The sequence below is a fragment of the Amblyomma americanum genome, chromosome 2 (genome assembly GCF_052857255.1).
Source record: "Amblyomma americanum isolate KBUSLIRL-KWMA chromosome 2, ASM5285725v1, whole genome shotgun sequence".
In the NCBI taxonomy this organism is placed as follows: domain Eukaryota; kingdom Metazoa; phylum Arthropoda; class Arachnida; order Ixodida; family Ixodidae; genus Amblyomma; species Amblyomma americanum.
The window spans coordinates 36,475,820-36,502,271 of NC_135498.1; the positions used below are offsets into that span (position 1 = coordinate 36,475,820).

Genomic DNA, 26,452 nt, shown 5'->3' on the forward strand with positions numbered 1-26,452 from the left:
CCCTCGGTAACGGTCAGTGGCCAACTTTCCTCACACCTGGTACTACCCTGCAATAGCACAGGTGTAAAAGGAAGGTGGACAGCTAATAAAACACGAATGCAGCAGGGGTGTCGCACACCCAACACACATTTGCCGTGAGCTGTGTAAACTGCGTTAGGTGCAGCTGCAAAGGCACTCTACAAGTTCACTTACTTGTTGGGCACGGCTTGGAACACATTTTCGTTTCCTGTCACAAAGAGGATAACAATGATTTGATCTTTGATGACGCAATGGCAGCTTGGTCGATAAGCGCCATGGCTAACTTGCTTGAGCTGCTCAAGGTGGGCTGAACTTTTTTTCTTAATTTTTTCCAAGTGCGTCGCCTGAGACAAAATCGAGCGCAGGAGAGGGCTCGCAGGGGAGCGCAGGGAGGGCCGTAGTGGAGGGCTCCGGAATAATTTGGACCACCTGGGGATCTTTAACGTGCACTGACATCGCACAGCACACGAGCGGCTTGGCGTTTTGCCTGCAGAATGCATTTCTGCGGAATTCGCAGAATGCATTTCTTGAACTTTTATCTCCAAAAAAAAATGGAGGGGGGGGGGGCGCTAATGTGATTTTCTACAGATAATTTCTCTTCCAGCCCAACCCGGCCACGTTCTTTTAAATCAGCACCTGGCACGCATCCGCGCCGCTATTGAAACAGTATGTAAACGGGCCTTGGTGCGAGCGAAATCGACGGTGTTCATGGCAAACTAATAAAAAAAGTTAACCCCGACTCTGCTAACTGGGCAAAATGAGCTTCATGCATGGATGTTTATTAAGTTTCCTTTTGCATTTGGTGATGACATTGCATCTTTCTATAACGAATAAATCTGACATTTCCTTTTTTCTGACCCCGCTAGTTTAGTTCCTTTCTGTGCGAGATTAACAAACTCGTTCTTTCACGCGTCAGTGCTTCCACCTCCCGGCCATGCTGGGAAACTGACAGAACACTTCCAGCTGCGCGCCACGATCAAACCATGGGCAGCCTGTTGTTGAAAGCGGTCCTTTGCTCTGGATCGCCAGCTGAGAAAGAAGGAACAGCCGCAAAACAGCTTTTTCTCAGACAATGTGCGAGGGGCCCTGCCACTATCTCAATTAAAATCGGTTTTTGAATCCGCTCTGCCAAGGGTGAATCAGGTGTCTGCGACCTCTCGACCTAAACGCGTGCGGTAGGAAAGCAACGTAATTTGTACTATGTTTGGTTGCGTGCACCTTCCATGAGCATAAGTGACGTAACCTTTTCCTCTCCGCACTCATTCGTTTTCTCCCCCAGCCGAATAAAAATAATTTTTGATTAAAAGTAAGAGCTGAATGAAATGTTCAACAACAAATAATATAGACAAGCACTTCAGTTGGACTGATCTGTTACTAAAAAAAAGACCTTGTACTCCAAAAATAGAGGGGTCTCTTATTTTTGCCCAAGGATGCACAGGCGAGGACAGAAGTGAAGAGGTCACCTGCGTGTGAGCCTTCTAAATTTTTTTTATGCGTTGCCCATTAAGAACTTAGCCGTACGGCATGTGCTTCCTGGCAGGTAACGCAGTTATGGCTGTGTGTGGACTGAGGGTCCCTTAAATTCTGTTTACATAAATGCCAGTGCACCTGCTGCCCACATCTGCACGTGTTACACTTGTTCCGACCTTCTGGTTGCTCCCTTTTGAACTTACTGCTCTTGCGGCGTGCTATAGTGAGTTGTGATGGCATTTCTATTAGGGTTATGCAGGAGATGGTAAATCGCTACTGCTACGTATTCATCCAACGCAGGGCGACGACCACATTTACGTAGACAGTAGCTTCGTCCGTACGTATTACGAGTGTCCGCATGACTACGAGCACAGTTCTGTATGTATAATAATCGCAGTCACCAGCTCCACATATGTGTCAGGCAGCAAGTCTGAGATCCCCGAAAGGCGAAGCAAGGCTGTATAGCACCAGCTGAAAGCTTTTTCTGAGCTAAATAAGCTGTTCCATGTCACTATAGCATCTTTATGCCATGAAAGAGCCGGCAGCCGTCACGCTAGCAGCTATAGTGCATTTCAAAGCTCTATTTTGCCGAAAGTGGTGCCTGCAATTACGCGATGTACTATCAGCAACGAATGAAACGCGAACAAAAAAACTGAGTTGGCAACCCAAGAACACCGACAAATTAGCTCTTACACAGGAAATACAAGCGAGGATGATTAACACTTCTGAAGAAGATTCTTCGCGGCTTCAAAATTAAAATAACCTGACCTAGTATTGAGCTTGCGCTGGCGAAGAGCTTTTTATTTTGCTCTTCGTGGCTGAATTGCCTTGTTCGCGTTTCATTTCTTAAGCGCCAACTCCAAGGGCCCTTCCTGGCCGTACGCGCTAAGCGACGGCGCTCTTGGCGTACGCCAAAACCGGTCTGCGCACGCGCACTGCAGAAGACGCCAGCGAGCCTGCTAGATGTCGGCGTCAGCGCACGGGAGCTCGCGTACGCGTCGAAAGAGGGGTCCGGTTTATAACAATGGGAGGATCGCGGGGGCTCTTGGTGGCTCTTCCAGGCTTGAAGCTCTTCCAGGTTCCCGGAACTTTTCTTCGCGGTTTAAGTTGTCCTTTCATCGCCTCCCCCCCAACCCCTTCTCTTCACGGCTTGAAATTTTTTCCCGCGGCTCGAGAGGGGAAGCGAGCCAGCCTCTTTTCTACGCCCGTTCCGGCGTACGCCAAGAGCGCTGACGCTGGACGCGTACGCCCAGGAAGGGCCCTTGGAGTTGGCACTTTACTGACAGTACGGCTGATCTATCAGCGAAGCAGACTACAGTGACTGCACTCAGGTAGCAAAACCTTCGGGCCAGAATATAAGTTCAGAGCACTACCGCACAACGCGCTGCATCAGTTTTGGAACAGTTGACCTTGGTGTTAAAAGATACTATCATTGGTGCTGCACCCCATACCATGGTCTCATGAAGGTATTATGATGTCAAGGTGTATGACACTGGTATGTCAAGGTGCTGCTTCAGTTACGCGTCATTAGCTACTTGGCGTTGGGCCGCAAAACTCTTGTTTCAGCAGTGAGTGAAGCGCTGTCTGCCAAAAGCTCTAACCGCCATTTTTCGCCTTTTCTCTAGCGCGCCGTTCGGGCACTTGCTCAATTTCTTTCACGTATTCCTGACTTTTAAGCTCTTAAGATTGCACTGCTGTTCTTCGCCGTCAAGCGCCAACGTTACTGGCGGTCATCCAGGTCCTTATTCAACTACTGTTATACTACCCTTATTAATGCAAATGAAATGGAAATGTGCTTCAATGAAAGATGTGAGATATCAAGTGGAAAATAACTCACAATGCCAGATTTTATAATGCGCTTTGTATTAGAGAATCTACACGCAGACACACACTCACAAGATTGCAACGCATAAGTGGAGCGGTCTGGTGAAGGGCAGACTACGTGCTTGGATAATAAAATATAAGTGAACTGAACAGCTATGTGACGGTGTTCATTAAATAGTGAAAATCTAAGACTCGCTGAGGGTGCGAGAAGCGGCTGCTCAAAGCTGGCGCCAAAAAATTCCATGAGCGAAACAGCGCCAGTGCACAAAATTCAAAAGCTTGCGAGCAGTGTGTGTGTTTCGCTGCGCTGCTTAGCGGGCAAAAGCTTTTTTGGGCTTTAGTCAAGGTGCGGTTAAGCCCATTCATGCACCATCTTTGCCAGAGGTGACCAGGCACAAGGCTTTGTCCCTCATCGAATATAAGCTACGTATTGTACAAATATTCAAATATTCATCTAATATTGTACAAATACAGTATTGTACAAGCGGTCCCTACAACTCCCCCAAACATCAAAAGGAATCAAAAGGTGGGGACTGGGGCTGTTTTTATGTTAGACGTATTTAGAGCCTAAAAGATGCCATTAGTGATCGACTACACGGCTATAAAACAAATATCGTTGCTTGGCTACCTTTGGCAAAAAAAAAAAAAGATGCATTCAAGAATTTGGTTCTGGTTAATAAGAATAGATTTTTCTACGCTTATGTGGAAAACTCCAAACATTTTATTCCTACAGAGCGGAGAGATATTTGGCGTTAGTACAACTGCTCGTATCAAGTGTAACTAGGATAAATTTATGCGCAGCTGAGCCCGTTATGTATATTTTCACAAAATATCAAGTAATTCAGTTCATTAATTCTTGAAAAAAGCAGCTTCTGTCACCTTACTTATGTTCCTGAATGCAGTACTTTGATTTATATGTAGACCTTGCACTATTTATGGCACGCAGATGATTCGATTCCGCCATTAACAGTGAATAAATTATGACTCACTGCAGAAAATTTGTGTGTATTGTAAAAAACTTCTGCAGTTCGACAAACTCATGGGGAAGCCATTAATGTATCGCTGTGCGATTTATTTGAAACCACCCGACTAGTTTTCATTGTTGCCACTGCTTTATATACTGTGCTGATACTTTGCTGCTGGCGATTTTTATGCAAGGTGAGCATGTCAAGTCCTATAATCGGGGCTTTCTTTCCCGCATATCTTACCACAGTTTGTGTGCAATGTTTTTTGTACTTGCACTTTATGATGGTGTGCCTTTTCTCACAAAATAAAACAGGTCAAATACTAACCAATACAAGCTTAAATAAGACAAGCTTCGCACTTCAGAGCCAACAGAATATAACAAATAAATAGTGCAAATGGAGAAAGGGCTTTTTCTGATATGTATTGTGCAGGAAGTCATTGCACATCTTTGTAACACGAACATGCTTCTCGCGCGTCCCAGATTCTGTGTTGCATGACTTGGGGGACATCCTTTGCTCCGACGTAGAACAATTGTGTTCTTTATATGGTACGTCACTAAAGCTCTCCGTGTGCATCTCTGGCTAAGGTTGGTGACACATACGACACACCGCGCCTGTGGTTTCCTAAAACGCGTTTCTGCTGAGCAGAGAGCCGGAAAGCTCTCGCGGCAAGCAGCGGCGCTAGCGGAGAGGGAGAGAGCGAACGAAAATAGGTCACACGTATCTCCTTCGCGTCGGCGCTGATAAAGAGGAAGCCAGCGACCGTTAAATATTCAACGGTAGCGTGGCCGAGCGGTCTAAGGCGCTGGTTTAAGGCACCAGTCTCTTCGGGGGCGTCGGTTCGAATCCCACCGCTGCCAGAATTTTTTTGTCTTTTCAGCTATGCCACCGGATGCAATTGATGCGCATGAATCCTGTAAAGTTGTTACGGAAACATTGCTGCAGCAGCTTGAGAGGTCTATACCGTCTCCTGGCCGTAATTTTACATTTTGCTCGTAACTTTTCATGTGCAGCAGTCAGTCCCCTAGCGACCGAGCATAGTGAATTGTATTGCGGGGTGGGCGAACACTACGAGAGAGGTAGCCAGTAGCGTGCAGTATGTCGGTAGCGTGGCCGAGCGGTCTAAGGCGCTGGTTTAAGGCACCAGTCTCTTCGGGGGCGTGGGTTCGAATCCCACCGCTGCCAGGATTTTTTTTGCCTTTTCAGCTATGCCACTTGTTGCAGTTAGTGTGCTGATGCCTGTAAAATTGCTAAGAAATTTCTGCAGAGCTTGAGAGGACTTTACTATCTGCTGGCCGATAGTTCACATTTTGCTCGTAACTGTTGATGTGGAGCAGTCAGTGCCCTAGCGACCGAGCGTAGTGAATTGTATTGCGGGGTTGGCGAACAATACGAATGAGGTAGCCATTAGCGTGCAGTATGTCGGTAGCGTGGCCGAGCGGTCTAAGGCGCTGGTTTAAGGCACCAGTCTCTTCGGGGGCGTGGGTTCGAATCCCACCGCTGCCAGAATTTTTTTGCCTTTTCAGCTATGCCACTGGATGCAGTTTGTGTATGATGCCTGTAAAGTTGTTACGGAAACATTGCTGCAGCAGCTTGAGAGGACTATACCGTCTCCTGGCCGTTATTTTACATTTTGCTCGTAACTTTTCATGTGCAGCAGTCAGTCCCCTAGCGACCGAGCATAGTGAATTGTATTGCGGGGTCGGCGAACAGCACGAGAGAGGTAGCCAGTAGCGTGCAGTATGTTGGTAGCGTGGCCGAGCATGATTCGACTTACGGCCACCGAGCGTGACGGACGCGTTATCATGAGCTCCGTCGGAGCGGTTTAAGCGGCCCAGTCGGGCCGCGGTAACAGGTTTTTTGCTGCTACTGCCGAAGATTATCAGGTTATTCTGCCCAATCTGCCATCCGGACGCATCGTCGCCAACACCGTTTTCATGCACGGCGATCCAAGAGCCCGGCCGTATCGTGTTGAAGACTACCGGGACACTTTGGCCAACCTTGGTGCGCTTCCCGACGTTGTGGCGTTGGGGGCGTATCAAATGAACCACGTGTGGGCTGTGACAATGACAACTGCTGATGCTGCTCAGAAGCTGCTTTTGGCCGTCGACGTGAAGGTAAAGGATCGCCCATGTTTGCTCATTGATCCGAATAACCGAGAGGTTCGCGTAAAGCTGCACTGGTTGCTGCATGGCGTTACCGACGAAGACGTTCGCGTGGCACTGTCGCCCTACGGGAAGGTGTTAGAAGTGACCCGGGAGAAGTGGCGGGCGCTCGGTGTCACTGAAAAAGGGTCGACGACTCGTACAGTTGGACTAAAATTGCATGCCGACGTCAAAATAGACGATATTCCGCATCAGCTCAAGATAGCCGGAGAGCTAACTCTTGTTGTCGTGCCGGGCCGCGCTCCTCTGTGTCTGCGCTGCAAGATCACCGGGCACACACTGTCGCGACTGCAAAGTGCCGCACTGTAGAAGTTGTCGTCGTTTGGGCCACGTCGATGCTGATTGCGCAAAGACGTACGCCAGCGTAGCCGGACCAGTGCAGGCAAACGACATATCGGACCACCTGATGGACGAGGAAGACTCAGAGGAAACAGCAAGGACGAGCCGTAACCTGGTTACGCAAGGTGCATCGTCGAACTTTCAAGGGGAACAACTAATTGACGGCGGAGATAAACCCGCAGACAAGCGGCGACATGACGACGCAGAAGGCGGGAACGAGAAGGATGAGGCAAGCACTACGGGCCACCCCTCTCCCGGAGGAGGCGAGAAACCACCCACCGAGCCGGCACCAGTCACCGTGATGGACAGCGACAGTATTAGTGCCGCTGCAAAGCGACCTCACGACGCAGGCGAAAATGGGAAGGAGCTTAGTGTCGTTGCTGCAGACGAGCCGCCAGCCAAGACGACTGTTGGACGGCGTCCTTCATTTCGACCGCTGCCGAACACTTCGGCTGCGCGCAAGACGGCGGAAACGCCGCCTATGCCGCCGTGAGGACCGCCCTGTGCTAGCACACTCCGGATCAAACCGCAGTTGTGAGGTAAGCGCCATGCCCCCGGTTTTCTTTCCCGCCTTGCTATGATGACTATGGATAAGTCCATTCGCGTGGCAACATTAAATGTCCGAGGGCTTGCCTCAAGGAGGAAGCAGAGTCAACTGTACCGCCTGTTAAGCGACTTTGACCTTGACATTCTAGCAGTGCAGGAGACGAAAGTCGAGGGCAACGTGGAAACCGGGGGCATGGTGCAGCAATTCGTAGCGCGATACTGTGCTATTGTGAGCCATTCCGTGGGATATTCTTCAGGCTGCGCATTGTTGGTCCGACATAGTCTAGGAGCTAAAATAGAAGCCGTTACGTCATGCACGTCAGGACGGTTTATTGTATGTGATTTCTTGTTATCGTCCTTGGAGTGGCGTGTAATCTGTTTGTATGCGCCGACTGTTGCCGGGGAAAGGTGCAGGTTTTTTGAACAGCTAAAACAGTATACCCAGTGTAATAGGTTGGTCATTCTTATTGGCGATTTCAACTGCGTTCTTTCATCCCGGGACAAAACTAGCACCCGACCGTACAAGGATGCAAGCACGACTGCCCTAAATGAAATAATAGGGAACAGTAGTTTGGCGGATGTGGCTGAATGCCTTGGTGGTGGAAGAAATACGCAGTACACCCATTTTCAGGCTTCGAGTCACGCTCGTTTGGATAGAGCATACGTAAGCCGTGATTTGGTACCCTTTTGCAAGGAGTACCGAGTAAGCGCTGTTTCATTTACTGATCACTGCTTAGTCAGTTTTCTAGTAGCAAGCACGAAAGAAAGGAAAAGAAGCTTCGAGTGGCAGTTATGGAAATTGAATTCAAAATTACTGGATGATGAAATTTTTATGGCAGACGTGACGACGCAAGTTGATGCAATGAAACATATGGGTAATACGACGTGCAGAGAAAAATGGGAGAACTTCAAGCAGACAGTTAAAATGAAAGCATTGGAGCGGGCGAGCGCTATACGCAGACAAAAGGGGGCAGAGGAAAAAACGATGCGCAGAAACTTAGAAAAATTGATCAGTGAAGAGTGTAGTAGACCCGGCATGTTCATGGACGATATTCGCGCACTAAAGCATAAAATAGAACAGTTCGACATCGAAAGATACCACGGTGCTCTGGTGCGAGCGAGAGCTGAAAAGCTGATAGCGGGGGAAGTTCCATCAAAAAGAGCGTTGGGCGCAGAAAAGTGGCACGCGCGGCGCAATCAGATAGTGGAAATTGAAGTTGGTGGAAAAGTTAGTGACACAGCAGAAGATATTGAACGCGCTTTCTTCGAGCACTACAGTGGGCTATTTGCAAACTGCTCAGTTGACATTGATCGTTTCAAGAAGGACTTCCTTTTGTTGATGCCCAGTCTAGACGACAGTACGAAGGAACTATTGGAGGCAGCTATCTCAGTAGAGGAGGTGAAAAACGCTATTGAAAGCTTGCAGCCGGGGAAGTCTCCGGGCCCGGATGGTCTGACCTCAGCCTTTTATAAACGTCTAAAAGGAATAATTTCACCAGTTTTAGCTGCTGTCTATAATGAGGCATTCGATCTCAATGTACTGCCGCCTTCCTTCACATCCTCCCACACTGTTCTTATACCGAAATCAGAAGACCCCTCTGTATTGCGCAGAGTAACTTCTTACCGTCCAATTTGCCTCACAAATGGAGACTATAAGATAATGATGAAAATTTTGGCTAAGCGATTGCAGACAGTCATTACTGACCTGGTGGGGCCGCATCAAACGTGCGGTATTAAAGGCCGATCTATTTTCTCGAATATACATGTAGCGCGTAGTATCCTTGAGTGCTGCGACGCAATGGGCACACAAGTGGCAATGATCCAAATTGATCTGGAGAAAGCTTTCGATAGGGTGCCTCATGAAATTCTTCTGTGCATTCTAGATCATGTGAATGTGGGTAGAATTATTCGAGGCGGGGTCGCCATGGCGTACCAGGATTGCACGACAAGTCTAATTGTCAACAAGGTTGTGGGTTCACGCATTCCAGTCAAACGCTCGGTGCGCCAGGGTTGCCCTCTTTCGCCACTGTTGTTTTGTTTGTATATAGAGTCATTTTGTTTGAGCGTGATACAGAGCGATTGTATGCGCGGTTTTAAACTACATCAGTTAGAAGTCCGACTGTTGGCTTATGCGGATGATATAGCCATGTTTTGTAATGATTACGACAGTGTAACACAGGCTGTTAAGTGTGTTAAAAGTTTTTGTGCGGCCAGTGGCAGCGCGGTAAACTGGAGTAAGTGCCTGGGATTCTGGCACGGGGATTGGCCGGAGGCCCCAGACACTTTTGCCAACATGAGTTTTACTACGACTCCTGTTAAATACTTGGGAGTTCCTCTTGAGTGTTACAAAGACAGCGAAGCCTACTGGAGGAGCGAAGTGGATAAAATGAGGGAAAGAGTGAATAAATGGAATGGATGGAATTGGTCAATGTTCTCGAGAGCCACAATTTGCAACATATTTTTAGTGGGCAAACTTTGGTATGTCCTTCAAGTCTTGCATTGCTCCAGGGTTCATATCCAAAAATTTCATCTGGTGTTTGCAGTGTTCGTGTGGGCATCTTCTTGGGAAAGATCAAGCCGCACCAATTTATTTCTACGAGTTCGAAATGGAGGGCTCAGTTTGTCACATTTGTTTTTGAGACAGGTTGTCAATCGGTTTTTATTTCTTCGGGACGTTAAGCACCCGTTTCTACACACTGTCTGTCAACTTCGCCTGGGGAAGCACTTGCCTAATATGGTTGTCTCTGCTGGCAGTATGCCCGGTGGAGTGCATGGTTTTCTACGCGAAGTTGTGGTTTCATGTAGGTTTTTGACGGCGCGGTTTTCACTCCAATACCTGAGTGAAGTCAACCGGAAAAAACTGTATAAAGACCTTTGTAGTGCGGTTCTCCCCGTGCCTCTATATCGGTCCCTTTACAGGGAAGGTATAGGTAACAAGGTACTAAAGCGTGTTAAGGCAATGTTAGTCCCGTCTGGCGTAAAGACTTTCTTTTTTAAATTGCACACTGGAACTCTGACTGTCAAACCGTGGATGGCTGGAAAAGGTTTTTTCGTTCCCTGGGGCACTCACTGTATCATATGCAGAAAGGAGGAGACAATTGAGCATGTGTTCCTTGAATGCTGGGATGCTGTGTTCCTTTGGGATGTGCTTCAGCGCACAATCAAAAAAGAATTTCCGCTTGATGGGTATGGAATTCGCTACTCGCCAATTGAAAGTGATGACGGTACCCCATTTGATTTGATCATGCTAATTGCCCTACACAGCATTTGGAAATGCAGAATGGCAGTAAGGCACGCCAATCTCGATGCAAGACCGGCACGTCAATATTTCAAAGAAAGCATAAGAAATTTTGTTCAGGAGAAAAAGATGCTGGAATATAGTCCAGAGTGGCTGTCACGTGTTGAGTTATTATTGGCGATGAAGGAATTTTAGCATGAGCGTGACCGCACAAGCTGGGCGGCCATTGTTTTAACAAAGATGTTGATTGTGTTTTAGTGCTTATGTATGAATATGTGTTTTCTTTTCATGTGGGTCAAAATACCGGCAATAAAGAAAAAAAAGCGTGGCCGAGCGGTCTAAGGGCCGTTGTACGATCGTTTCGGAGCGCCTTCCGCCACGTCCGCTTCGTGAGCGGGCCTGGCGGATCCGCCTCCGGCGAACGGATGGAAAGTTGGTCAACTTCAACTTTCTGGCGGACGAGCGCATCCGGCCGACGACCGGATTGCAGCTATTGGCTGCTTTTCCCGTGACGTCAGTGACGTCTCGAGCCCCTCCGCCTAGGTTCTGCCCTGCCGGGGCAAGATGGCCATCCGTCGACTGAACTGGATAGCGCGGCCTGGGCAGTGGCAGCGATGTCGCGAAGCGTGTTATATTGGCCACATCTTGATATTACGAGTGTTCAGAGCGACTGCAAACTTCGCCGCGTTCAGCAGTGGCGAGCGATAGTTCCACTAGTTGAATTCTGTAATCATCTACGTTGACGGAGTTGACAGAGCGTCTCTTCAAACCGATGCAAGACCTGTGCAGTGGCGGTGTCACGAAGTGTTTATTTCGAGCTGTTTGTGGTTTTTGCATGCGTTTGTAATTCCTGCGGCGGCTCTGCAAACCGACGCAAGACCTGTGCAGTGCAATGGCAGTGTCACGAAGTGTTTATTTCGAGCTTCAACACGTACACCATGGCGATGCCGAAGCGCAGCCTACTAGGCCTAGGTGCAGGTCGCCGAGGAACGGAAAAAAGTACCACGTGACCACGAAAAGAGGTTATTATTTGGGGGGGGGGGGGGCGCTCGTACGGGAAGTAGGTAGGGAAGGGGGGGAGCGCAGTGTGCCGGGATATCGGGGTTTGGAGAGGGGGCAGGAAAGGAGGCAAGGGAGAAGGTAGTCGGGCGCTTACCGATCTGACCCTTGGGATGCGGGAGCCCGTTTCGGCGCGTGGGGCGATGCTGGCGGTGCGCTCGCGCCGGCTAGGTTGCCATCAGCCGGAGAAGGCTATTGGACAGACGGATATGCCGGGCGCGCCAGTCGGCATGCTGGGACCATCCGCCTCGCTCGCAAGCGCCAAAGTGATCGTACAACACCTTTCCGCCTCACGTCCGCCTGGCGGCCGAAAACTGGCGGACCGCTCGCGAAGCGGACGTGGCGGAAGGCGCTCCGAAACGATCGTACAACGACCCTGAGAAGGCACCACTCTCTTCGGGGGCGTGGGTTCGAATCCCACCACTGCCAGAATCCCACCGCTGTTGTTCAGCGTCATTAGTACGGTTAATTTAATTACACACAAAAGAGCACGGCCTTTGCAGACGTCGTTAAAGCCTGCCGGGCGCCTGTTTTCTTGTTATTTTACGCTGTCGCACTTTTCTAGCGGCCATTTCACAGGCAATTGCGACATCCGGTCCCAAGCACAAGAACCACACTTGCCTTAGACTACGCGTGAAAAGTACCTGTACAACTCTCTCTCTTATCCCGGCCCATGATATATGGTATCATTCTGGTTTCTCTCCGTACCATGGCACCTCAAAAGATTGAGCCTCCAACTATCCATAGAATGAAAAACCCTAGTGCGGAACAGTGGGAGAGTATGCTTTCCAGCGTAGGCTTGAAAGGCCAAATGTGCCTAGTAGAGAGAGCTCGCGAGATGGCCATACTCGGTGGAGCCCTGGACTAGGGCACCAAACCTGTGAGTGAAGACGGAAGACGCCATCGGAAGATGGAAGACGCCGTCTGAAGCCGCGAAGATCTCTTTTCTAGAGCTCAATAAATGTTTTTCTCATCCGATCTCTTATCCCGGCGTCCCTTTCTCCCGGTGGGGTCCAGGTATTCACGAAGGGCGAGACGGCTCCAGTTTTGAAGATGCGATGATGATGATGGTGAATTTTTCTGATGCAAGGGCATCTCGGACCAAAGAGCGCCATGGCACACGTGTGGTCAGATCTAGGGCCATTTCCCTAGCATTTCACTTCAAACAAGCCGAGCACCCGGCCAGGCAGGGAAAAACTTGTGCCCATTGTACCACCGACCCGCAGGCACTCAGAAACGAACCCCACACCGCCTGTGTGCGTGGGGTATACACTCCATACTAGGCCACTGCTTTGGTCAGCTACAGTTTTGACGCATACATATATATCATCGTTTCGAAAAGGCGTACAATCAGCGAGACTTGCGTAGCGCGCTTGAGTGTAGCATTGTCCTACCAAAAAGGCGATTCTTTGCCTGAGCTGCTATAGGTTCTAGAGACCATGCTAGCGCTTTAGTAGAATCGAATGGCCATGAGCGTGTTACTCGGGAAACATCAACTGCTGTCAAATTTAGTCTCTGCTGCAGCACTCTACAAAAATTTGTCTGCGACTGTAGCCGGCTATCGTAAGAGACCTGCTATGTCGCAGGTAAGGCTGATAAATTTTTAAGTAGTCGTAAGAAATGAACTGCCTTTAGCACAGCTTCAAAGAAAATAGGTGACGCGATGTGTGCGAAGTTCTGATTTGATGATGCTGCTTTCTAACTCAAAACATATTTACAGGTTCGCAGACAGCTCTTTGTTTATCAGGCTCATTTTTCTACATTAGCTTGCAAGTTTTTGTGTCATGCTTTGTCGGTGTGTTTGTTCCGACAAGGACGGAAAAAAAAAGTCAGCACCATGCACGAGCCTTGATTTGCGCACCACACTGTAGTTCGGGTGAAAACGTTTTCATGGCGTTGGCCATAGCCGTTCATGCGACCTGTTTATGAAAGGCACGAGCGGCTTCAGAGAAGTAGTAATGGTTTCTTTGGGTGAAAAAGAGACGATAGCTTCGCCGGGTGGTCTATGGCACTGGTCTGAGACCATGCAGTCTTTTCGGAAGCGTTGGTTCGTATCCCACCGCTGCCATGGCTTTTTGTTTCGCCCTTGTGAGCTGTCTTCCTCGTGCAGCAAAACAGACAAGAATGCGGAACGGTGCTAAATTCCAAAAAAATTCCAAAAAATAGTCTCGCACATAAGCTTGGTGCACTAGTAAGAACACTGTGCTGCGACGGCGTTTCGAGAAAGTTAACGAATTGAAATTTATGGCTTGTTTTGTCAGTAGATTAACATTGCGAATTTCAGCAGGTCTTTGTTGTTGCGAATGAGAAAGCTTTGTGATAAAGCACGATCTGTCGGCGACTCCTTTCTTCCTCTACAGTGCAGCGGCGATCACTAAGGGCGGAGGATAAAAATCTTTATTAATACTACAACGAATAATTGATGGTATAACAAGGAGGGGGGGGGGGGGGGGTAATACACTATAGCCAGATTGTCTAGATTAAGGTGAAGGTTGGCATGAAGCGAAAAACAACTCTCGATCTGTTGCCGTACGCTTGACCGTCTTGACATTCCCTCAGTGAAGGAGAACCGGCGACGGGTCCCGTGGTTATCCCCTGAACACCCGCAGTGCCCTGCATTCCTTCTAAGAGCATCACGCTGCACCGGCCTGCTATGGCAGCACCCCACGCTTCTTGCGTCTATATTTTACGCTTTACCTCACTCTCCTCTCTCTTTTCTTTTGCTCCTTTATTTCCCTTTCTTCTCTCTAGGCTGAACAACTTAAATTATTCGCTGGTTGTTTTGAGTGCACGTTAAAAATCCCCATGTGGTCAATATTATTCCCAAGCCCTCCACTGCGGCACCTCTTTTTCTCTTTCTTTTTTCACCTTTATCCCTTCCTCACGACGGGTTTGAGGCGTCTACCGAGGAACAAGGCATTTACTGAGCCTTGTCTTGTCTCAAAACCTTCTTCTTATCGCCTCGTTCTATCTCCTTGCCTTCTCTTTCTCACTCTCTGTGTAATCACAAGCGTAGCACTGTACAAAATATCTAAGGCACAAAACGAATGATACATCATAGGCGCTAACTTTCAACTAAATTCGCGTTTAAAAAATCTTCAAATGACGTTCCTAGTGTTCAACCCGATACTTTCAGCATAAGGCCAATTAGAAGCCTAATCGCTGTCGCTAATACACTGGTGGTTGTACAAAGTTCTGGAGGAAAAATAGAATAAGAGCTCTCTTCTCACTCTTAATTCTGTATGTCACAAGACACTGAGAAATGCCCGGAAGGTGACCGATGCTTGGGCTGAAGCCGTAAATTACAACCGAATACATTTATTGCCGTAAAATTGTTCACCAGCTGCCTCCTACATCAAGTAGGCCATTTTTTACGACCGGTGTGAAGTAAATGCTGATGTTAGTGGCACATAACCTCGGCTACTCGTCTTCTGGAATAAGAAATAAGAGCAATGCTGGTCTGGCTTTTCCTCAAAATACCATGCGCTAAGTTTTTCGCTTATTTTTTTTTCTGAGTCACTGAGCGACGTGAACAGAAGGAAGGAATGGCTGAAAGCTTCACTCTTTTCACTGAACCGTACTTGTCTAAAAGGAAAAAAGACAGTGCCACTTTCCCCCAGCCACGCCCACAACCCCACACTTGTTCCACATCTGGTAACCATTCAGTGGATTGCTGTTATTATGGGAATCACTAGTAATGATCTGGCACATCATGCAGCTCACCCGCCAAATTTCTGGCCGAGCGCCAGTGACTCCAGAGTCAAGCCCACCAACTGCGTACTATTGGGGGTGGTCAAAAAGGCCGTTAAGCTATACACTGCACACGCATGCGATCGCGCCTAGATAATCTTACCTCGCCTCACTAGTCCGTCATGATCCAAAAAGCTCGCTTATACCGTATGATCCAATTTAAATTACTCCGTATCTCCGCGAGGCTATACCAATACAAACTTATACAGCAGGACCGCTGCCCTAACTGCCCTGCCCCCTACATCGGCCTGGTGCACTCTCTTCCCTTGCCCTGTCGCACTCCCCTCCCCCTACCTGGCCCATCTGGCTGATGGACTCAAGCGGATACATGCCCGCAAACCATGACCTGGCTTATCGATCTCCAAGACACCTAAATTAAGGCTGCCAATAAAAGTGTCTTTCATTTCGTCCTCCGACGTGCCCTCAACTGGAGTGATTTTGGACTGGACGCGGCAGTGTCGAAGGACAGTAGGATCCTTCTTATTTACGTACGAACCATGTCTTTCGTTTGTGAAAGGGTGGGGCGGGTGCACAATTTCGGTTACACAGCCCTCAGCGCAAATTACAGAAAAAAAGACATCTGTGTCTTTGCGCTAAATATTTTCAATGCATTGCTAAAAGTTATAGCTAGGTAGCCTTTAAGTAGCCTAGTTTTGTTCGGGCATAGGACGTAGACTGTTTACACTGGTCGACGGCAGCTACATTTCAAGAAGACCCACAGTCGCGAGGGCATGGTTCGAGATTTATCTGGCTTAAAAAAAAAAGACAGGCATGCTACCTTTTACATTAAAGTTATCGTGAGCAAAGAGCTTCGTGTTTGTGAATATGGCTTTAAAGCGAGAGCTTTACTACGCCAGCCAGCGAGCCATTTCGGCTCGTCGCGCACTTCAGCCGTATGCCGTGGCCGACGAACGACCTTGAGTCGCCGTTGCCGAGCGACACCGCTGCCGTCGCGGCTCGCTCCACAAGATGTGCTGCTGGGGTAAAGGGAGGAGGTGTCGCCTCGCGGGGGGTTATATATATATATATATATATATATATATATATATATATATATATATATATATTCTTGAGAAAGGGCAGGCTCTGTCCCAAACGTCGTGAATTAAACCCAGTTATGTTTCTTCAATTTTTGGTGATTTTATATATATATATATATATATGTGTGTGTGTGTGTGTGTGTGTGTGTGTGTGTGTGTGTGTGTGTGTGTGTGTGTGTGTGTGTGTGTGTGTGTGTGTGTGTGTGTGTGTGTGTGTGTGTGTGTGTGTGTGTGTGTGTGTGTGTGTGTGTGTGTGTGTGTGTGTGTGTGTGTGTGTGTGTGTGTGTGTGTGTGTGTGTGTGTGTGTGTGTGTGTGTGTGTGTGTGTGTGTGTGTGTGTGTGTAGGGAGCCAACAGTCACCGAAACCAAGGTGCAAAGGGGAATGTTTTAGTTTTTTTATGTGTAGTGCTAATCAGTCGGTTAATAATTTCAGATTAATCTATCGCTTAAAGAAAATTACTTATAAAGCAGCAGAAAAAACAACCATGCCGCCGGTGGGATCCGAACCCACGACCTCCGAATATCGCGTCCGGTGCTCTTACCAACTGAGCTACGGCGACGGCTGTCCAATCTGGTGCTTTATAAGTAATTTTCTTTAAGCGATAGATTAATCTAAAGATTATTACCCTCTGATTAGCACTACACAATAAAAAAAACTAAATTATTCCCCTATGCACCTTAGTCTCGGTGACTGTTGACTCCCTTCATAAGTTTGTCAAAAACGAGTCCCTCATTTCCTTTACCTTGTCTGCTAATTGATTAACGAGGGTCTCGGTTATGGCAGTCTTGATGCCATAGGTAGCATAAGAGGGCTCTCGCACAGTTTCCGCCCTCGTCGTTAGATGACGTTCCACGTCACACTCGCGGTAACACAGGACGTGCTACGTCCGCCGCTATTGAGGAGGGTGGCGCTGGTGAACACTCTCAAGGTTCGCTTACACCCAATAAACATAAATACCCACGAGAGCAGCAGATTGGACAGCTGTCGCCGTAGCTCAGTTGGTAAGAGCACCGGACGCGATATTCGGAGGTCGTGGGTTCGGATCAAACCGGCGGTATGGTTGTTTTTTCTGCTGCTTTATAAGTAATTCTCTTTGAGTGATAGATTAATCTAAATATTATTAGCCCACTGATTACCACTACACATTAAAAAAAGACTAAAACATTCAAACATTCCCCTATGCACCTTGGTTTCGGTGACTGTTGGCTCTCTTCATAAGTTTGTCAAAAACGAGTCCCTCATTTCCTCATTTCATTTCCTCTTCCCCTCAGTGTATCGTAGTCGTTATTGAGAGCGCGAAAGAGACGCAACAACGAGAGAACAGAGCGAGGAAGAGACAACGCGCTCAAGAGACGCCAGAAGAGCGCCACGCACGACTCGTGAAGCGTCGTAACGAAGATGCGGCTAGAAGAAGTCGTGCCACGTCCCGGAGTGACTCCTCTACTGCGGAAGAGACCGGTTTGAGTTCTCGAGAGCCTCGGAAAGAGACGCTGCGTAGACGAAGTGCCGAGGAAACGAAGCTTTCGCAATTCAACTAGGGTTAGCCAGAGCTAAACCACAGCCAAATTTTTGAAACCTTTATTTACCACAGTGCGTCATCATTACAGTTACGACAGACTGCTTTTTTTGTATCTGCGCAACACTCAGCAAACAAGCTGTACCACGCTTGCGCACATCGCACGTTAAAAACTGTCAACTAGATTTCATATTCTGACCACTAAGGTTTAACATGCATTAACACATCACTTCAGGACGTTTTTCAATTACACGCTCATGATCTCGAACTTTGTACTGATCGTTTTCATCAGGAGGCTTATTTGTTTGGCGGGTCCGTCAAGCGTACGTAGTACACGACAGTCTGCAACTGCAATATTCATTTTTATTGCTATGACTGAGCAGTTACAGCAGTTGTCAGCACAAGCTATAGTGGACCGGACTTCGCGCTGTCAAAAGCAGCGTGCAAGCGCCACCTAAAACTGAGCCCATCCGTTAGCCGTGTGCAGCGGCATAAACCAAGTGGGGAAGCGAGAGAAACTAAAGGCATCAATATTTATTAGTTATGCAATACACGAAAAGTACAGTAAAGGCAGCCTCGAAAGACTAACATGGATTACGCACACAGGGAAGAAACTGAACCTTATTGGGAGTAAACAATAAACTTGCTCCGAATTAGAGATTATAAATAATTGTCGCTGCTTTCAGTTGCTCCTCGGAAGAGCAAATACTAAATAACTTGCGAAAAATCAGCCCTCTCGCTGTAATTATTTTCTATTTCACGCATTTCGTGCGTAAGAAATGCGAGCTTGTGTCGCCTCCTGCAGGTGGATAGAGCGTCCCGGGGACGCCGCAGGCTGCGGAGTCACTTGACCCTGCAGTACTGCATCTCTCGGGCCACGGTGCGATAGAGGGGCATCTTTTCGCCACACACGCCGTTCCAGTCGTCCATTTCCATGCGCTGGATGGCGATGCCGGCGAGGCGCCGCCGCATCACGTACGCAATCTGCATCGGGAAGCAAAGTATGCAAAGACTAGTCAGTGCCATCAATCGGCCAGCGCCGTTCCTCATCTTTCTAACAAAATAACACGAACCGAACGACGAAAGTAAGAAACTAACTTCCAGAATTTTGGCTCTTTCCCAGGGGGGAAGTAGTGACAGCCAAAAATGTCCCGCCGTCCAGCCCCCGCCCTCATGAGTGCATTCAGTTCCATGGGAGCTCCTGGACCCCATGGTCTGTGTGTGTGGCCATAGAGTATTTTCGACATTAACATATCGTTTATGGGTGTTTAACGTCCGAAAGCGACTCATGCTATGAGGGACGCCGTAGTTAAGGGCTCCGGAAATTTCGACCACCTGTGGGGTTCTTTAACGTACATCGACATCGCACAGTACACGGGCCTCTAGAATTTTACCTCCCAAGTAATTGTAGAGGTGGGTGTACTGTGCGATGTCAGTGCACGTTGGAGAACCCCAGGTGGTCAAAATCTCTTCACTATGGCGTCCCGCATAGCCTGAGTCGCTTTGAGGCATTAAGGATATGACCGGTAAACAGAAACCTTGTTGGTTAAAGCATAACCGGCTGAAAAAGAAGGTTCCCCATAAAGTTTCCAGTGAAAAAAAAAACAACTTAGAAATGTCCCTGCCTCACCTTTTGCCTGATGCTCCAGGAGTTGTCGTACCCGACCCAATACGTGTCTTTGCCCACTATTGGGCACACCCCGTCTGTGTTCACGGCGTGCTTCCATGGCTCAGTGCGGAACATCAGGCAGATCTGCAATCAGTGTGCGGCTATATTTATGCTGAACTTGAGAAGCAGAATGACGATTTCCCGTACAGTGCATAAATCGACGCTGAAATCTTCAACCTGTCAATTGATCTAGACTTAATGAACCAGGCTGCTTCCTAGATTTCTTTGCTATCAGGTTGCGTTGATTGAATTAGTGACTGCAAAAATTAATCGATCAAAAAAGAACAACAGAGTGGTCAATGGGCAGATGATCAAAATATAAAAAATACCGCGCACAGCTTAACTGTCACAATGAGAGAGGCTACCTGATATACTGCAGCATTTCGCATTTATAAAGCATTGCAACTACACTTTGTTCAGCTTCAGAAAGGCAATTACAATCAAATATAACGGAAAAAATTCCATACCTCACTAATATGTAATTGAGCTTTCCTGTAGGTTGGGTGACATTTGATAGTTAACTCTTTGCCGGTTCTTTATTATAGTTTACGCGCTAAATACTATACGCTAAGCTGCCTTGCTACCCAACGCCGCCGCTTTCGTTCGGGGTTAGGACAACAAAATTTGTGTACCCAAATGTAGTTTCCCACCGCAGAGGTTACTGCGGTTCGCAGCATTTTCAGGCGCCAGCCAAATGCTGCAGAGATCACTCCAATACGAAAGGCAAGAGCAGTTATCTATAATGATTACTATGTAAATAGGAGTGGCAAGAATATTTTTTTCATGTCTTGTGAGTAAATTTTCCTCTGAGAGGAGAATAACCAAAAAATAATTTTCAACATTAGCGCCGAAACAACGAAAGAATTCGTCCTATAGTCACCCAACAAATGTTACCTTTCATATTGACGCTACCTGCACTATACTGCTGCCGGTAGTTGAAGTTTAGATTCAGGCAAGGATTGAGGCGCTTAATGACCACTTCATAGCTCTAGACAGATTGCGGGCCCGAAAATGGCGTCTCCTGATCGAACAATGGGTGTCCACATCCTAATCATGCAATTGTATGAGCTTTACAGTGTCCCCTACCTCGAAGTAGGAGAGTATGCCTTTCATGCGGGTGTGTGGTCCGCCTTGGCTGTGGCCCGCGGCAGGCAGACCTTGCTTGTGCAGGTTGCCTTCCGAGGCCTCTTTCCGCACCACAAACTCCGAGCCAGAGAATGACATGCTGACCACCACGCGGTCCGGGCTTTTGGTGGCGTCCAACACTGTGTCGATGACGCTCTCCTGTGTGCGGCGGCAAAGCCTTGACTGGTTACCAGAGGAGTCGGGAGCAAGGCGAAATTCAAAAGGCGTCTGACTGTTGCGCAATGCTGGTAAACTTTAAAGTAGCACAAGTGTTCGAAATTGCATCTAGTGTTTATCAATATACACGACTCTCTTTCCATCTAAATTCTTCGTTTGTTCCCTCAAGGCCTAGTTCAGGCGCCAACCACGAGTGCTTAATTACAGCACCGTTTTTGTCCTATTCAGCATTCGCAGTTTTTTTTTTTTTTTTAGCCCGTAGCGGATGCCATGGCAGGTGAGGCTGACGACGGCGCGGCTTAGAAAACGCGTATGTGGCAGGCTTGAGAGAGGCGCACCCAAGATAGGTCGCTGGGGTTCCTTCCGTACAAGGGACTCGGTAAGGTGGTCTTCTTCTCATCTGGGACCAGGTAGTGGGTCCCCAGCACTAATATGTCGACGGTCCTGGAGAACAGCGCAGTTTAGATGTGTCGGTATGCATTGTATGCCTTTAACATCGTACCCGACAATTCTGAACAAAAACATTTTTGAACGGGAAAAGGTTTATGAGCACAATTTTATCACATATTTTAAGATTTCACTATAACAGTCGATTTATCAGCAGATCTCCCGCCGGCAGGCTTGCATTTTTTTTTTGCTGCTAACGATTTTGCTGCCGTCAAAAGCATTTCCCATTGGTTTTCTACGGCAGTCTCAACTGCTAGATGCGAGCGATGGAAACACTCTAAAAGAAAGATTTTGCTAATTTCGGAAGAATGGACCATTACTTTCAATATTTCTGTACCAGTACCTTGCAGTTTTCCAACATTCAAAATTTCTGTCCAAGAATGTTCGACATGTAGCATCAAAGGTTTCAGTAACTGTTCATGCATTATACACGGGGTCCTTCGTTTTCAGGTGACGCTTTCTTTTTCCATGCAGCGTAAGAGGGAGAGGGAGGTTATTTGAGTTGTTTTTTTTTTTCAGTGAAAAACGCAATACCACAGCACTCGTTTTGTTGCCAAACAAAAACACCCTTCTTTATGACATACGAACCAAATCTGGTTGGTCAGACGCAAGGAATGTTTACAGAGCCGCATCTTTACTTTTCTTATTCACTGCAGTTAATTCATGACCTATTTTACCACCAGCATTGTTAAGGTTGACAAGCGGCCCGTCGAACGTTTGCTTGCATACTATGCCTAGCCACGAAAAATTCCTTTCAACATCGACGCTGTCATTAGAAACGCTCGACAGCTGTATACAGCAGTATTGCGTAATAAATGAGCTCGCACTTTGCACATCGATACCAATAAGGCCGAAATAGAAGGCAGACTCATTGATTGCAGTGGCTCTCTTGCGGGCCAGCTGGCCTGGTTAGGACTCTTCGTTCCGACTAAGGTTAGGATAAGGTTTCAGAGTTGCTCATAATTGAATAATATTGATTGAGAGCTTTCTGCAACTATCGTTCAGGATAGGTCCCATTTTCTACACGGTACCAAGGCCCCGAAATTCTGCACAAACGTGTTCAGTTTGCATAGTTGCCTCTGCGCGTCGCATGACTTTCAATATTACCGCGATCACTTTGAGTATTCAGAGCAGCTGGTTGGTTTTGTATGGCCTTCGGAACAAGTCGATGCGAATGCAGGAAGCAACTTGCAAGAGAGATTTTTGCGGTTTAATCATTGTAAAATTATTCCACAACAGAACGGCAAGAAATGTTCAACGACGAATGTATATCATTGTCCTCAGTTGCAAACGAAAATGCCTGTTTAGGTACCGTCGAATAAGTGCGCGGCCCGTACGCTGGCACGACTTCACAATTTGAACATGCTTCAAGCCGTCAGATTGCAAATGTGTCCACATGCGAACTCACTTTGCTATCTCTGCGAAGTCGAGTCCATAGCTGAGCCCATGGACGAAATACACGGTTGCTACGAGCTGGTACTTGAATGCTTCTAGGGCCGTTTTCAATGCCTGCGACCAAAGTGAGCAAAGAGACGATGAAGAGGGGCAAGCATATGGAGAAAAAAAATTTACAGGGACACCCAATTTCCTCACGTGTTGACAATGCGACGTAGCATTAGAAGCTGCTGATGCCTTTAGTTACGCCTCTTCCGATCTTGTGACCTGTCACTTCCCTCGACCCAATGGAAATTGTCTGGTATGGTGACGCCACTTCCATCCAGCCAGTCAGCGATCTTTATGACCGACGACATTTTCCTGATCAGGCTCCTAATGCTATTGAATTAAGAGTGAAGGAGGCGGAGAGCCGCCTCTAAAATAACAAAAAAAGAAAAAAAATGAGCACATGTGTAAATATAGAGCTCCAGAAAACATATGAAAACCTGGTAATGTTTCTTTACAAATTGTTAAGAACCGTGCTTTTCGGTCCATCGCTCTCAGTAACAACTGAATTCTGACGTAGAACGACTCGGTAATATTGCAACTACTAAAATGTAATAGTTAACACACCATAAACATAAATGAGTGCTCGGTCATATTGCTGAGTGCCTCGAAAAACTTTATCGCAGTGGTTTGTAAACAGCTGATACTGTTAACATGCGAAAACAAGCTGCAGGCAAGCTAAAGCAGTCATAGCGTGTGGCGCGTTCAGAAGACAACGGCTGTGCTTGTAGTGCTCAAGTTTAGTTTTTAAGTGTTATTTCTTTATCCGGCGGTCTAGTCACGCCACCATTTTAAAGCAACTGAACCAAGCACTGAGCCGTCACTTGTCACTCCAGCTTGTCAGGAATAATTCATTTGAACAAATAGCACTCACGTTCCCGGATGTGGTTATGTTTTCCAGTGCTTTAACATGGTTTCACTACGTAGATATCTTACCGCGCCATTTACCCTTCTGCCTTTGCTCATTCCAAAGAATTAACATGAGCAGCGAAAATTTCATGTCCCCTTCCCTTTAACCAGAAGCATTTAAATGTTTCTGTTGTGGTTTTTCCCATGAGGTTTAATAAGAGCGCTAATCTTCTGTTCGAGGATCGGACCAGGATTGCCTTGTAAGGAAAAACAGAATGAAGAATGACGTCCCTTAGCAATTCGTACGCGCCGCTTACCTTGAGCAGTGGTAAGTAGTTCTGCGCGGCACCCGAGGGCCCGCTGTCCGGATTGTACAGGTTCACGCTGAGTCCCACGAAGCTGTTGGCGCTCAGGAAACCCTTCGCGGCGTCGGTGAACGCGTCGAGCGCTCCCTGCGGCCCGGGGAAAAGGGCGCCCTCCAGTGCCGTGGTGTCGGCCTGCCGGCGAGACCGCAGCTCGGCCAGAGGTGTGGTCTTGGAGCGGGCGGCCGCCCCCAAGAACGGGCCCAGCAAATCTGCGCGGCGTCGGTGGATCGGGACCGTTGGAAGTTCCGCGCGTAACGCCCACTGACAAAAGATATGCTCGACCGCCGCTTGCCCTAAAAAACCAATGCATTGTGTCGAGACTACCATCGCCCACTTCATTCTTTCACCTTCCACTACCTCACCAGGACAGTAGATCAGTTTTTCGGTGCGCGCTTATAAATAGTGAACTTTGCAGCTATTAAAGTGAGCTGCGAACCATAGCATTGTTGTACCAGCCAACTGCAGTGCGAAAGTAAAACTGTTGCCGCAAAGTGCGGCGTCGCAAGGTGTTTGCCTACATAGCCAGTCATGTCGTCCACGTCGGTGACCATACGGGCGGGTCTGCGCAACGTGAAAGGACGAGAGGATATGTTTGGTTGATTATCCTGATTGACGGGTGACGGGCACGCCTGGCATCTCACATTCAACTATCTGTGGTTACCACGGCCGACAGAAATAGCTGTACGCATTTGGGAGCTGTTGCGGCCCAGGTTCAGTGTGGCGTCCAAAGTTGCTTGGGCGGTGTCGGATCCTCAATGAGGAGGTCGGAGACGGACTTGTATAAGAGAGCCAGAGAATGCTGAAGAAGACTGCACACTTTAAAATATTTACACGAGTTCTAAAAAACAAGCCACTACACGCCGTACGACTCGCTTTTTAGGGTCTGCCGTCCCCGGCTCTTTAGTTGCGGAATTTTGATCATGAAGAAAGGTCCAATCGGCTGGATGCTAGTGCTGTCTTCGGTGGCCTCCAACAGCAGAAGGCGTAACGGGGACCTTCTTGTAGCTGTATACCGGGGCCACGAGTAGCTCTACAGACAGCGTTGGCGAGGGTGCCACTGTTACGCAGCACTTCTGGCGGAGACTGATATTTTCCGCAAGGTCAAGCAGCCCTGCTGGAACCTGGCGAAGGGAAGGGTCAGCTTGGAACATCATTGCTAGGGAGGTCACGTGCTTCTGTGGTGCTCGTCGCCTTCTGTCCGCAGCAAGTCGTGGTGAAAGAAGGCTGATGTCTGAAGTCACCCCCTCATCGTCGCGAGAATGATGGCTTTGTTGTCAGCTTACAGGTCCCGCGTTGATCGTAGGACGATCACAACAAAGATCAAAATTTCAAACCGAATTAAAAACAACCCCCACCGAATCTTTACGGCTTTGAAAATTTGGTGAGGGTTTATCCCCGCGCAATATTCATCAAGAGATATTGCTCACTGGCAAATTAGGAATGGAAAAAGTTAGTTTTACTTGCGGACGTTAGCCCAAAGAGCTCGGTGTTTTCGTTTGCGTAGCTTTCACAGACGTAGTGCATAGGCTTTCTGCGCCTGCTTGTACCTACCTGTGCTCGCATGTGCATGCCTGCAGCAACCTGTGCCAGCCTCTGTCAGCCTGCACTTGCCTGAATATGCCTTAAGCTGCCTGTGCCTGTTTGCATCTGCATGTTGCTGACTATGGCTTCCTGCGTCTGCTTGTGCCTACTTGTGCCTACTTGTGCCTGCTGTGCATGCCTCTGCCTGCCTGTGCATGCCTGTGCATGCCTGTGCATGCCTGTGCATACCTGTGCATTCTTGCGCCTGTTCGGCCCGGCCCTGCTCCTTGCTACCTCTTTTCTGTCTGCCCTATTTCACTCTTCGTAGCAATGCAAACCACTCACTGTTGGACAGCTCCGGCCTGGCGAAGTCCAGGATCGGTCCCGCGTCGTTTTTAAATATCACGTCCGAATAGACAACGTGGGTGCAGGCGTCGGTGAACGGGGCACGATCCAGTTTTCAGCGACAGGCCGGGGTCCCATTCGCTCGATGCCGGGTCGTAGATGCACACCACGAGGCAGTGACCCGCTGTTCCATCCCCGCCGGGCCGTTCGATTGGCTCGGCAGTCTTGTGCGGTGAAGCTTCCAGCTAACTGCGTGGACAAGCCCCGTTCACCAAAGCGTGGGAGCGCGCTGCCGTACGTGATGTTGAATACGCGGCCCAGAAAAACTTGCAGCCTCCTCAAAGCTCATTACTATACTCACTTTCGCCAAATTTCTCCGTCTGGTGTTGTGAGATGCCACCATACTCCGCTCACTACCGAAGCAACTTTTCCCTACGATCCACCTGATCCTCCAGAATCATCCACACGTATACCCCCCCCCCCTCATCTACTGACCTCCACCTTCTAGACACCTCCACCCACGAAAACCGACGGATCACTGGAACAAAAAGGCGACAGTTAAATACAATTCAAAGACCACACT

The 26,452-nt window shown here is 48.2% G+C and overlaps 1 protein-coding gene and 3 non-coding genes across 4 annotated transcripts; 3 read left to right on the top strand and 1 right to left on the bottom strand.

Annotated features, from left to right (window-relative positions):
• Window positions 1-5,055: 5,055 nt before the first annotated feature.
• TRNAL-AAG (transfer RNA leucine (anticodon AAG)) lies at window positions 5,056-5,137 on the top strand. The gene has a single exon. It is a non-coding gene; the product is annotated as a tRNA-Leu (tRNA).
• Window positions 5,138-5,380: 243 nt separating this feature from the next.
• TRNAL-AAG (transfer RNA leucine (anticodon AAG)) lies at window positions 5,381-5,462 on the top strand. Its single transcript has one exon. It is a non-coding gene; the product is annotated as a tRNA-Leu (tRNA).
• Window positions 5,463-5,701: 239 nt separating this feature from the next.
• On the top strand, window positions 5,702-5,783 carry TRNAL-AAG (transfer RNA leucine (anticodon AAG)). The gene has a single exon. It is a non-coding gene; the product is annotated as a tRNA-Leu (tRNA).
• Window positions 5,784-18,774: 12,991 nt separating this feature from the next.
• On the bottom strand, window positions 18,775-25,761 carry LOC144119625 (chitotriosidase-1-like). Its single transcript, XM_077652198.1, has 7 exons — window positions 25,695-25,761; window positions 23,956-24,212; window positions 22,758-22,858; window positions 21,241-21,346; window positions 20,687-20,884; window positions 19,562-19,684; window positions 18,775-18,915 (listed from the first exon to the last, which is right to left on the bottom strand). Exons 1-7 carry the CDS (start codon window positions 25,759-25,761, stop codon window positions 18,775-18,777), a joined length of 993 nt encoding a protein of 330 aa, XP_077508324.1.
• Window positions 25,762-26,452: the final 691 nt, after the last annotated feature.